Source organism: Jaculus jaculus, chromosome 15, assembly GCF_020740685.1.
Source record: "Jaculus jaculus isolate mJacJac1 chromosome 15, mJacJac1.mat.Y.cur, whole genome shotgun sequence".
Lineage (NCBI taxonomy): Eukaryota > Metazoa > Chordata > Mammalia > Rodentia > Dipodidae > Jaculus > Jaculus jaculus.
The window spans coordinates 56,245,305-56,257,814 of record NC_059116.1 but is presented as its reverse complement, the minus strand read 5'-3'; the positions used below and the strand labels follow the sequence as shown (position 1 = coordinate 56,257,814).

General features: G+C 40.3%; 1 protein-coding gene across 4 annotated transcripts in view; it reads right to left on the bottom strand.

The window, feature by feature from the left end:
• The window catches only part of Pip4k2a (phosphatidylinositol-5-phosphate 4-kinase type 2 alpha), a 171,733-nt gene that overhangs the window by 29,283 nt on the left and 129,940 nt on the right, over positions 1-12,510 (bottom strand). For 2 of the 4 annotated variants that reach the window (XM_045135415.1, XM_004668416.2), the window contains exon 4: positions 9,478-9,630. The exons of 1 other annotated variant lie outside the window; for it this stretch is intronic. In XM_045135415.1, the coding sequence (XP_044991350.1) occupies positions 9,478-9,630 (153 nt within the window). The remainder of the gene's footprint in view (positions 1-9,477; positions 9,631-12,510) is intronic. One more of the 4 variants, XM_045135416.1, reaches the window with a different exon arrangement.

Genomic DNA, 12,510 nt, shown 5'->3' with positions numbered 1-12,510 from the left:
ACATGTTCACACACACATACATGACACATATATACACCCAAACAGAAAAACATTAAAAAATTATCACTGCCTTTTGCTACTTTTAGTAAAACTCTGAAGACCCTCCCTTTAAGAAATTAAGTATCATAGACAAATTAATAAAATAATGTCAACAAATATTTCAGAAATAATAAAAGGTACATTAGGAGCACCACTGCCATAAGTTGGGGACACGGCATTCAAAACAGATGAGTTTATAGGAGACGTCTGACTGGAACCACCACCACAACAGTGTTACATCTTTCTTTAATAAACTATTGTTTTGTATCTGTAATCCTTAAATCCTTATTGGCTATGTTTGTGGAAGGGGGGAGGATAAAGATCCATAAGTAATGTCATCTATAAAATTAAGTAGGAGCCAAGGAGATGGCAGAAGTTACTATGAGTTTGAGGACCACCTGGGCTGTAGAATGAGATTCTGTCTCAATAAACCAATAAATAACGAATGTACATATAATAAGAAACTAGTAGACTTAAAAAAATTTCTAAAATGAAAAAGATTTTCTTTTTTAACTTTCCAGGTATGGTCTCACTCTAGTCCAGGCTGACCTGGAATTCACTATATATTCTCAGGGTTGCCTTGGACACATGGAGATTCTCCTACCTTTGCCACCCAAGTGCTGAGATTAAAGGTGTGTGCCACCATACCCGGCTTAAAAGGATTACTGAAATAAAAAACTCATTGCCTGCTTCTTTGCTAGCTAAATTATATTTATGTTAAAAGGCATTTGGGGCAGTAGTATCCCGTGGGAGTGGACAATGCCATGCTCAAAACCATAGACTGTTGTAAGAAAATTTCAATGCCAGGTGTGAGACATCTTCCAGCAATCATTGGTCAGGTAGACCCCACGATGCCCCCCAGACATTATAGGCTATTGCCAAAGCTTTCAGTTGTCTATCAGAACTAGATGGCAAGAGGCATGTGCTGAATACATCATATGTTTGGCCTGCAGGTCACTGAGAATTCAAGCTAGAACTGAGCAGAAAGCCTCCTCCCTGTTGACCAGTTGTCAGGATGCTGGAAAGATCTATTCAGCTTGTTGGGGGAGAAAAGTCATCAATGGGCTTAACCAGTAGTGGACTCTGGAGCTTTATGGCTGGCCAGTCAGGCTAAATATACCTATTGGTACAATAGTGGCATGTTTGCTATAGGGGAAACCAACTTTTCTCTGATCAGAATTGAGGCCTGCTCCATAGGAGAGAATTCCTGCTTGGTACTGAAAACCTAATCAAAATCTGTGGCTGGGGGAAAGTTAATAAAGCCCTAGAGTGGAAACTACTACTGCTGTCTGGCTAGATGGATATATTATGCCCACCAACCTACTCTCAAATCCCTTGTGTTTATGGCCATGTATTAATGCTACTCTCACTTATTTTTTAAACTTTTCTTTTGTTTATTTTTATTTATTTATTTGAGAGCGACAGAGAGAGAAAAAGAGTCAGAGAAGGAGAGAGAGAGAGTGGGTGCGCCAGGGCCTCCAGCCACTGCAAATGAACGCCAGATGTATGCGCCCCCCCGTTGCATCTGGCTAACGTGGGTCCTGGGGAATCGAGCCTCGAACTGGGGTCCTTAGGCTTCACAGGCAAGCACTTAACCACTAAGCCATCTCTCCAGCCCTACTCTCACTTTTGATGAGAGAAGCTTCTCTTTTCAGATGGTGGTGACCATTGGGATAATTGAAAGCTCACTAACAAGCTGGGAAAAAATGACAGGTATGTTCAGCACTAAGTGAGACATCTCATTCCCTCCAAAGCTCAGGGACCATTGTAGAAAAGGTGATGGAAAGAATGTTAGAACCAAAAGAAGAGGAGAAGTGCTTCGCAATACAATTTTTCAGAGATAAAGCAGCTGACCTTAAAGTGGCTGATAGTACCTACACAAGACCTGCATAATGGGGAGGAACAAATAATGACATCAATATAGAAGAGAGACTAGTTGGAAAAAAGAAGGGATTTAGTGGTGGGGGCATAGAAGGGAAAAATGGAAGGTAGTAGAAGGGGATCATCGTCAAGGTACATTGTATATATGCATGCAGGTTGTCAACAAAAAGTTAAAACATAATTGGACAATGAGACAACAAATTGGAAGAGATGCAGAAAACATTGTGGCTAGGTGATTACAGCTGAGAAACTTACCCAGACTTGAGGCGAAGTATCTGCTAAAGGAACAGATTAAAGATACAGCTGTTGGAAACAGAAGGGGACAACACAGGCATAGATGATGATTAAAGAGAATGCAACTACAGAATTTCCTGAAACTGGGGAAATCCTGCTGCAGGGAAACACTGCAGTGGAGAGCCTCAGCAGCACTGAGACATTGGGTACTCAGGCTAAGGACACTGGCCCAGAGTTCTGTAACTGAGAAACAGGGCAGTGGCTGGGCTAGAGAAAGCCTGTGTTGGCAAAAACCTTCCTGAGTTTTCTAAGAGAAAAGCAAGGAATGGGTTGTGGCTTCTTGTGGTAGCAGAAGGGCAGGAGGGAGTCACCATATGCCTCATAGTCCTAGAGGATTTAAAACTGTTAAGTACATTTAAAATTTCAATTCATTACTATAGAGGATGAACACAACAAAAAAAGCCAAAACCAGGTGCCAGACTGGAAACACAGCAAGAACCGGTTTCCAACAAACAAAATAAATAAACAAACAAACAAACAAAAACCAGACTCAAAGGAGTGCTCAGAATGTTGAGTACTGCCCTGTCACTCACAAGGCTTCTTGACAGCACCTGGGAGCATCTCAGGCTCACCCAGGTCCACTGAGTAAGAGCATACATTTCCATAGGATTCTCAGTACTATACCTCATACCTTCTTTTATAGGGAAACTCAGTTTTGTTCCACTATGTCTCATCCTTGAAGTAGTCATATTGCCCTATCCTTCAGGGGAAGGTAAACATATGCACTCTGTGGAGGTTCCCAAATAGTCAAGTGTTCACCCTAAACTTCTTTTCATCTGAAGTTCTATAATACTTACAAAGAGATCAGATCTGGAATTGGCTAATCTTATTAGGAAATATTTCAGTTTATCAATTTATTGATTCAGTCACTCAAATAAAAACAAATCAATTTAAACTGTATTTCAAAGCTTCAAATAAGCTATATTATTGACATTTAAAAATCTTTCTTTAATATTTTCATTTATTCATGTGAGACAAACACGCACATACGCACGAGTGCGCACACACACACAGAGTGTGTATAATATGGGCATGCCAGGGCATCCTACCACTGCAAATGAACTCCAGACACACATGCCACTTTGTGTATCTGGCTTTACGTGGGTACTGGAGAGTTGAACACAGGCCATCAGGTTTTGCAAGCAAGTGCCTTTAACCACTGAGCTATTTCTCCAGCCCAATATTGATATTTTTATAAGTTATTTCAGGGCTGAAGATAATGCTATTGGGTTTTCTACCCAGGCCTGATGACTCAGATTTGCATCCCCGGACTCATGTAAAGCTAAATGCACAGCACAGGAGTCTGTAATCCCAGTGAAGCTAGGGTGAGATGGTAGGCAGAGAGGAGAAGCCTGGAGTTCGCTAGTCTGGTAAACACAGTAGCAAACAACAAGAGACTGCCCTAAATAAGGTGAGTACTGACACCCGAGGTTGCCTGTTGATTTCCAAATATACACAGTGGCACACACATAAACACATACAACAAACATACACATACACACAATAAAAAAGTTATTTCTCAATCACTCACATCATGATTTCTTTGAAGTTATAAATCTTGCACAACTTTAAAAATTTTATTCACAATTCCTCTTTTTAATTTTTTTTTTTATTTTAGAGACAGTGAGAATGAGAGAGACAGAGGGGAAGAGAGAATTGGTGTGCCAGAGCCTCAACCAATGAAATAGAACGCCACTTGTGTGCGCCACCTAGTGGCCATGTGCCAACTTGTGCTTGCCTCACCTTTCTGCCTCTGACTTGTGTGGAATCTTGAGAGAACATAGGTCTTTAGGCTTTGCAGGCAAGCGCCTTAACAGCTAAACCTTCTCTCTAGCCCCACAATACCTCTTAATTTTACCTTTGTTTTTGGCCAGAAGGTTGAGAAACAATAGGTTCAACATAATTAAAGCTGTTTCTCCACTAATGGTTGGAGAAAAAAAGTGAATCAACTTAAGGGACATAAGAATCTTAAATCATTTTTTTCTTTTTACTGCAGTGGTGAGGATCAAGTTTAGGCCTCCTTGCATGCTTGGCAAGTGCTTTGTCACTGAGCTACATCTTCCACCTCATTTTTATCTCTGTGAATGTTCTTTGGACTCTGCTTAGGTACACAGCTGATAACAACTTTAACTTTTTACATCCTAACAGAAATGTGAGGAAAAGGATGTTTATATCAAAGTATCACTTCCCAAGAAAGAAAAATTCAAATGGAGAAAGAGATTCAAAAGGATTTGCTATGTACACAAATTTCCCATTAGTGGTGAGAGGATACCATTCTTTCTTAGCACAGAGGAAGCCAAATAGGACTTGGCAGCAAATAAAGATCAGGGCAAGGCACTGGGACTTGAGGAAAACCCCTAATTCCTAATGGTTCCAGTCACCAGAAATCTGCATCAGCACCACACTCTGCCAGACATCTCGCCCCTTAGTGGACTGAAAGAATTAATTACTGAATACCACACAAGGATGGTTTCAACAGTGGAATGTAAGAAGCTGAATTATTTTATTAATTATTGTTAATATAATAATTATTAATTATTTTACTCAGTTTTTTATGTAGCATGTCTTATATGCCACACATGGTGATGAGCATATCACACATATGAACTTGCCTAATTAACAAAACTCTTGAATGCAGGATTTTACATACCAAGAAACAGGTGTCAAGGGAAGTCACCCAAGGCCTCATCTTTGATCAGGAGGCCAAGTTGGGTGGTAGAGGCAGCTGGTTGGTTTCAAATCCATGCTCTGCACTGCCTTCCAAAGCACACTGGTAAAGGTAGTATGTGAGGGATTAACTCCAGAAAGAAGTTGGAGAGTAAGCAATCTCCCCAGAGAGCCTCTAGTAGCTTTAACCACCAGAATATGGCTGTAATGTATCTCATTGAAACAAACAAAAAACAGGAAAAGAAGAGGTGAGAAAAGGCCTTTGAGTAACTAAGGCAGCCAAGAAGTCCATTCAGTATGCTGCACCAGGGGAAGCAGCATCTTTGAACCCATCTCTTTTATAGTCTGAGAGGCTTAGTTTCTTTGTCCAGACTTGGCCAGTTGAGAATTATAACTAATTAGAAGGCAAAAGAAAGAAAGAAAAAAAACGAGCAAAAGAATAATCAGCAGCCTCCTTTGAAATAGATACAGAAGAGTTATAAGACTAGGCAGAAAATCTAAATGCAGTCTAGACAACTTTAAATTGGGATAGGATGAGTAAGAAACAAAGTAAAATGACACATATGTATAAAGATGACATAATGAAATCTTATTTTGTATGCAAACTTAAAAAAATTTTTCAAGTAGAATAAAGCACTAATAGTTATACCTTAAATGTCTCAAAGCATCTTAGAATAAAATGACAACTTCCAAGCAGGTCCCCAGGATTGCAGATAGAAGGCCTGGGTCTGGTCACATGAATCACACGAGAACATGAAGACTCAGCTCCCCAGTATGTCATCTTCAGCCAAACCTTGTCTGGCAGTAGTGTGCACAAAGGGAATATTTGGTGATGGCATCCTGGCAGAGGGAAGGTGGCTAGCTTGCATTATATGTTCCACTGCAGAAGTGTGTTCACTAAATGTGCTTTATGTGTCAGTGTGCCTTCAACAACCTACACTGATTCTTTGTTTTCACAAAGTTTCATGACATTTTTGTGTGATCCACAGCTTCTGCAAGGATGTTGTTTGTAGGATCCAGTGTCCTGTGTCTGCTCTGTGGGTAACTACTTAGAGAAAGTTTGTGGATCTTGTACCTAAAACAATTCCACTTTTTCCTCAGCAATGGCTTGGTGTATCTTCAAATAGCTGTAAAGCTGGCTTACTCAGGTTGCTCTTTCCAGCTTGGCTGCCAGGATGCTCCACTCAGATCAGTGGCCTTCAGGTAGCAAGCCTTTCACATAGAAGTTTTGACTTATTTCAGGCTCCAAGTCATACCTTTCCCCTAATTCTCTTTTTATCTTGTATTTCAAACTATTTTCAGGCTATTTTAAATCCTTCTGGAAACGGTCAAGAGTAAATACTTGAGTAAATGCTGGGTGTGGTGGCACATGCCTTTAATCCCAGCCCTTGGGAGGCAGAGGTAGGTGGATCACTGTGAGTTTGAAACCAACCTGAAACTACAAAGTGAATTCCAGGTCAGCCTGGGCTAGACCCTACCTTGAAAAATCAACAACAACAAAAGTAAATACTGAGTAAATGAATTAATGAAATGCAATGTAGATGGCGGAATTGAGTTCAAAGACTAATCACAATTCATAGCAAGCTAACGTCTGTGGCATTAGACTCCAATTGGGTATCTTTTAAAGTAAATTGTTTTAATAACTGTGATTTTCAATTAGACCCTTTAATTCTATTTAAAATATTCCATTTATAAAAAAGAAGAAAAACGTGGAGACTTTTCTGAAAATAGAATATACTCAAAAATAACAATTCTCTTATCACTTGAGAGGCAGAAGCAGGAGGATCGTCATGAGTTTGAGGCCACCCTGAGACTACATAGTGAATTCCAGGTCAGCCCAGGCTAGAGCAAGACCCTACCTCAGAACCCCCCAAACAATAAATAAAAGAAAAAAATAAAAATAACAATTCTGTAATAACAGTAGTAGAAAGGAAATCTTCAATACCACAAATGCCTTATTTTCAATAGATCTGTGTAACACTGGGGACATGTCCAATCTATGTGTCAGGTCATAAGAAAAAGTAACTCCAGAGAAAACATCTCAAATTGTGATTTCCATAAAGTCAAAAGATTCTGGGGCCCAGTGGTTAAAGGAGCTTGATTGCAAAGCCTGATGGACCAGGTTTGATTCTCCAGTACCCACATAAAGCCAGATGCCCAAAGTGCCACATGTGTCTGGAATTCATTTACAGTGGCAGGAGGCCCTGGTATACCCATTTTTTTCTCTCTCTCTCCTTCTCTTTCTCTTTGCTCATGAATACATGAAACATATTTTAAAAAGAACTTCTGAACTCAAGCTCACTAGGAAACAGATACCAGAATTGCCCTTCACATTTCATTAGAACGGTATCAATTTTATCAGAATAACGTAAGTCATGAGGTGATTTATAGCATGAATAGTCTTGAGGTGCTATTTGGCTCTGAATGTTCCAAGACAATGAAAAGTATGAAAAGAATACATAGGTATGACATCAAACTCTAGATGGAGAAGCAGAAAAGTCAAGACAGACAGGCTGGTGATGTGGTTCCATTGGTAGAATGCTTCTTTAGCATACAAGAAGCCCCTGGGTTCAGCCCTCAGCACCTGGTGCATAAATGGGACATGATGGTGCACATCTGTAATCCCAGCACTAGCGGATCAAAACCTCAAGGCTGTCTTCATCTATGAGACTAACCTGAGATACATGAGGCCCCATCTCAATGAATGAATGAATGAATGCATATGAAGTCATACAAAACAATGAGAAGGTACAGAGATAAAGTTGTGCACTGTAACCTAGGTCACTCAAAGTCCCCCTAGTATCTTTACCCTCCTAGGGATTATGTAGGCACTTGAAGGTTTCTTTGATAATGACAATAGGAGAAGTATGGAGAAAACCTTTCTAAATCAAGAGCTGTAGTAAAAGATCTATTAGACTTCAAGTGAAGTTTGAAGGCTAATGCTTTTAGAAAACAAATAAAGGCAGTAACAGGTTTCTAGAAGCAACACAGCTGGAAAGTTTTTATAGGCTTCACCGAAAGCAAAATACAATTGATCACATTTGCAAAGACTGAAAGAATAACTACTGACACAAAATCATCCACAATGGAGCATAAAGTATGACCCACAGTAATGCTTCCACAGTCAACTCGGAGGTCACAAATCAAGTCAGAGGGGTCTTGAAAGCAGGTAGAGAGGCTGACACCTAAGAGTTGAGAGTGTTTTTACTCTGGGAATCGAGCTCATTACACTTTATTTTGAATATTGTACAGCATAGCTAATCTTTTTTACCAACGAGGGAAATTTTAAACTATTTAGGTAAAAACAAGGCATTCATTACATTGTAATGGACTGAATATATGTGCTCCTTCAACCCTCATACTCTGGAAGGCCTTTGGGAGGTAATTAGGTATGCTGAAGAGCCCTCATGGTGTCATTAGTACCATGGAGGCAGAAGAGAGCTTTTGTTTTTCCACCTCCTCCATACCAGTTCAGTGACAGATGGCCACCTGAAAGCCAGATGTAGTGCCCTGACTAGGCCCAGCCATTCTGGTCCCTGGTATCCCATTTTCAGCCTACAGAATGGTGAGAAGTAAATTTCTGCTGTTTAAGCCACTCAATCTTTGTGTTTGGTTGTGACTGTGTCTGTGTATGCATGCACATGTGCACAAGTGTTTCAAGTACCACTAGTGAGGACGCTTCCTTCCATAGTTGTAACAAGTCATATTAATGCCATAAGACTACAATTTCCCATAATGACTGATTGCTATCAGTTATCATTACATGACAGACACCATCTTGGTAATAATGCCACCACCACCACTGCTGCTACCTCTACCACCTACAGAGCACTGAGTGCCAAGAGTGTCAGATACTGTGCTATGTACTGGATACAGATGCTCTCATTTGAATTTTCAGGACCTCATAGTTGTTAATGTCCTATTGAATAATCAAAGAAATAGGTCTCAAAGTCACATGGTTAGGTAAAGGTGCTTGTGGGCTTCATGCACACAGAGTGAAGCTTCTTAGCAATCTGGTTAAGACCTGATGATGTATGCTCCAGCATGCAATACTCTGCTGCTCTTTATTCCATGGGAGACCCTGCCATTCTCCAGAAAGCTCCTTTTCATCCCCATGCAATGCAAAACTGATAATGCTTGGGGATGAAAAGAAACAGGTAGCAACCAAAAGACCTAAACCAGAGAATTTTCTGCACAGCTAAATGAGGCTGAGGATGGGCCCTTTCTAGATAAGCATGGGATAAGATTGGGGATAAGTGGACAAAGACTCAGCAGAAACATGGAGCTTCCAGAAAGCTGCCAAATCTGCAGCTCACTGATTTTATGCTGCAGAGTGACGATCCCTGCAATGATCAAGAAGGGCCATTTGGATAAAAGCATTTTGTGAATGACCAATGCCTTTCTAACATAAGCATTTTAATTTTAGCTGCTAGTAATATGATTATAGTCACTTTAGAATGTTAGGCTAAAGGAGATGTTTGTTTCAAACGTGTTCTCATCTTTGCCCAACTACACAGTTTGACCTTTGACCTTGATGGTATCTAGGCAGGAATGTTAACCTGCTTAGAGATTCAAATGAAGATAAAGGAAGGTTACCTGGTGGTACTTCTTCAGGATGTTGTGCATTTCAGCCACGTCCTCACTGGTAATGGTCTTGATGATGTATCTTTTGTCATAGGATGAGTGAAACCGAGCCCCGCTGCGTGCCTGGGAGTCATTGGGAAGGGGTGCACTTCTGGTCAAGGAATTCTTCCCGGTGTGATAAGAGAGGAGGAGGGAAGAGAACTGGTTAAAGGTGTGGCTTTTGATTCCCAGATTATGTGTTGTCACAGCAAGAATACTTGTGTTTGGAATAAGCTGATAAGTGGCTGACAAGATTTTATAAATTTCCTCACATTGCAAGTCTTCAAAGAAATGGAAACAGATGGGTAAGCACTATGACTCTAATGGTCTTAAACTAGGTTAGTAATGAGTTTAGCATGGTGGTCCATGCTTGTAATCCCAGCAATCAGACAGCATAGGCAGGAGGATTCCTGCAAGTTCTAGTCTATTGTAGTTTATACAGAGTTCCAGGCCATCGAGGGCTACATAATGAGACCTTTTCTTAAAACGTAAAACAAACAGCAGCTTTGGGCTGGATGGATGGCTTAGTGGTTAAGGCACTTGTCTGTGAAGCCTAAGGATCCAGGTTTGTCTCTCCAGAACCCACATGAGCCAGATGCACATGGTGGCGCATCTGGAGTTCATTGGCAGTGGCTGGAGGCCCTGGTGTGCCTATTCTCTTTCTCTCTCAAAAAATAAAAAATAAAGTAAAATAAATATTTTATGAAAAGCAGGTTCATATCTAGAATCAATATCCACCTTGTTCTTTTCAGTGTTGGACAAGGGCTCAAATATTTCTTTGGAATAAGATTAGTTTCAATTAATTTTCAGAACCCCATTGTTGTTAATGTCCTTGTTGCATAAACAAAGAAATAGGTCTCAAAGTCTAGAAGTCACATGGTTAGGTAACAGTCTGCTTCTGGGCTTCACACATAGTGAGTGAAGCTTCTTAGAAATCTGGTGGGAAAGGTAGGAGTTCAGTCATTGAGTATTCTTTTATAGGATAAGCATGCTACCAGCATCAGTATCATTGAATACTCCTTTATAGGACAGGCATGCCATCAGCATTTTGCCCATTGTGATAAGAGCACCATGCAGTGGTTACTATCACTGCATCATTATTTGGTAGACAAAAGACGGGTTGAGAAAAGTTTAATAACTGAGGAAGAGCTAGAATTCCAACTTGTTTGTGGCTAGCTCAGAATTCAAGTTCTCAAGTATCATAGTAACATAGTAACATAGCAAACTATGTTAACTAGTCAATTGCTTCCTGAGGAGGAAACAGGAATCTGTGAGTTCCTGGGTTGTTCCTCAGAAAATCCTGGCTTAGTCCAACACTTCACTGTACTTTATCCATTTTTGAGCACCACTGATCACCTAGCATACAGACAAGAAGGCTCTCTGTAAGGACTCTTCTTAATCATTGCCAGCATGTGGTCTGTACTGTGGACACATTAACTAGAGACATGTAAGTCTTCTCTCACATGAGACTTCCCTTTGTGCTTCTCTTTCTCAGATCTGCCAGGAAAACTTCCCTGCTTGTCCCATCTTTCTTAAACTGATCAGGAGACCAGTGGCTTTAGCGATCTCCTGCGCCTAAGGAAGTTTGGGCTTTGGCACTGCTAACTGTACCCTTGAGTAATGACTTAATCATCCCTCTGGGACTCTCTCTCTCTCTGTCTCTGAGTGTGTAGGCAAACATGCTTTCCTGCTTCAATTTCTTCTTTAAATATGGAATCCGTAAAAAGCAGTGCTCTGAACACTGACTCTTCCAGGGACAGTTGAGAAGCAGGTAGTTATCACGGATTTTTAATAAAACAGACTTTCTACCTGGTAAATTCTATCCTTTCTGTTTTTTTTTTTTTGGGGGGGGGGGGTTCAAGGCAGGGTCTAGCCCTAGCTCAGGTTGACCTATAATTCAGTATGTTGTCTCAGGGTGCTCATAGTGGCCTCAAACTCACAGTGATCCTCCTTCATCTGCCTCCCCAAGTGCTGGAATTAAAGGTGTCCATCACCAAGACTGTCTTTCCTTTCTATTGTTTTACTTTCATTTTATTTTCCTTCTGACAATTTCATACCTATATATAATGCATGTCAATTATACTCACTCCTCTCCATTACCCTCTCATTCCCCTTTCCTTCTAGATGAATCCCAGCAAGACTGAGCCATCCAAGATAGAATAAGCAGTACAGAGGCTCATAGAGATCCCAAGCTTGAAGAAGGAAGTGGCCAATTAACCCATCCTGATATCCCAGGATGCACCTGGCATTATGACAGTGGGTCATGATATTCCGAGGACATTTCAGATCCAATGCACATGAGCACATCTGCCAAGCATAGAGACAAGTCTGCTAAGTGTATCTGCTTTCCTTAGCTTACTAGAAAACTTGAGTTTAAAAAAAAAAATCCATGTAACTCCCAGCAATTTTAACCAGCAGGATTTGGTAGTGTTAAATTTTTCTTATGACAACTGAAGTTCTTCAGATAGATGAAGAATGATGAAAAGGATCACCAGGATGAAAATGGCTATGTCAGAGTTTAATTCTCAGTTAATTACTTCTTTTTGATGGTAACAAAATCTCCTTTACACTACTTCCTACTTAGAATAAAAAGGAAGAAAATCAAAATGAATGCTCCTCTTTGCGGGTAAATGCTAGTAGACAAGCAGTTATTGTTCATTGCTAATGGTCTTCCTTTCTCCCTCCTAAATATTAATTTGCAAAAGGCTATTTATTGCAAATAAAATGAGAACTGTAGAACTGGAAGCTTGTAAGTTATATTCAGGCAGAAAAATCAAAGCTTTATAAAAGCCATGTAGAACATACAGTACACTTTTTATAAACTGACAATATGGTAGGATAACTTCGTTGGTGGGCACAATAAGCAATACCTCAGATGAGATTGCAGTAGCATTAGCTTTGCATTAGGTATTTGTGTCACAGTGCCCAAGATACTTGGCAGGTACAATTTAAGGAAGGAAGGATTTATTTTGGCTCATGATTTCAGAAGGTGATTAGTCCACAGAT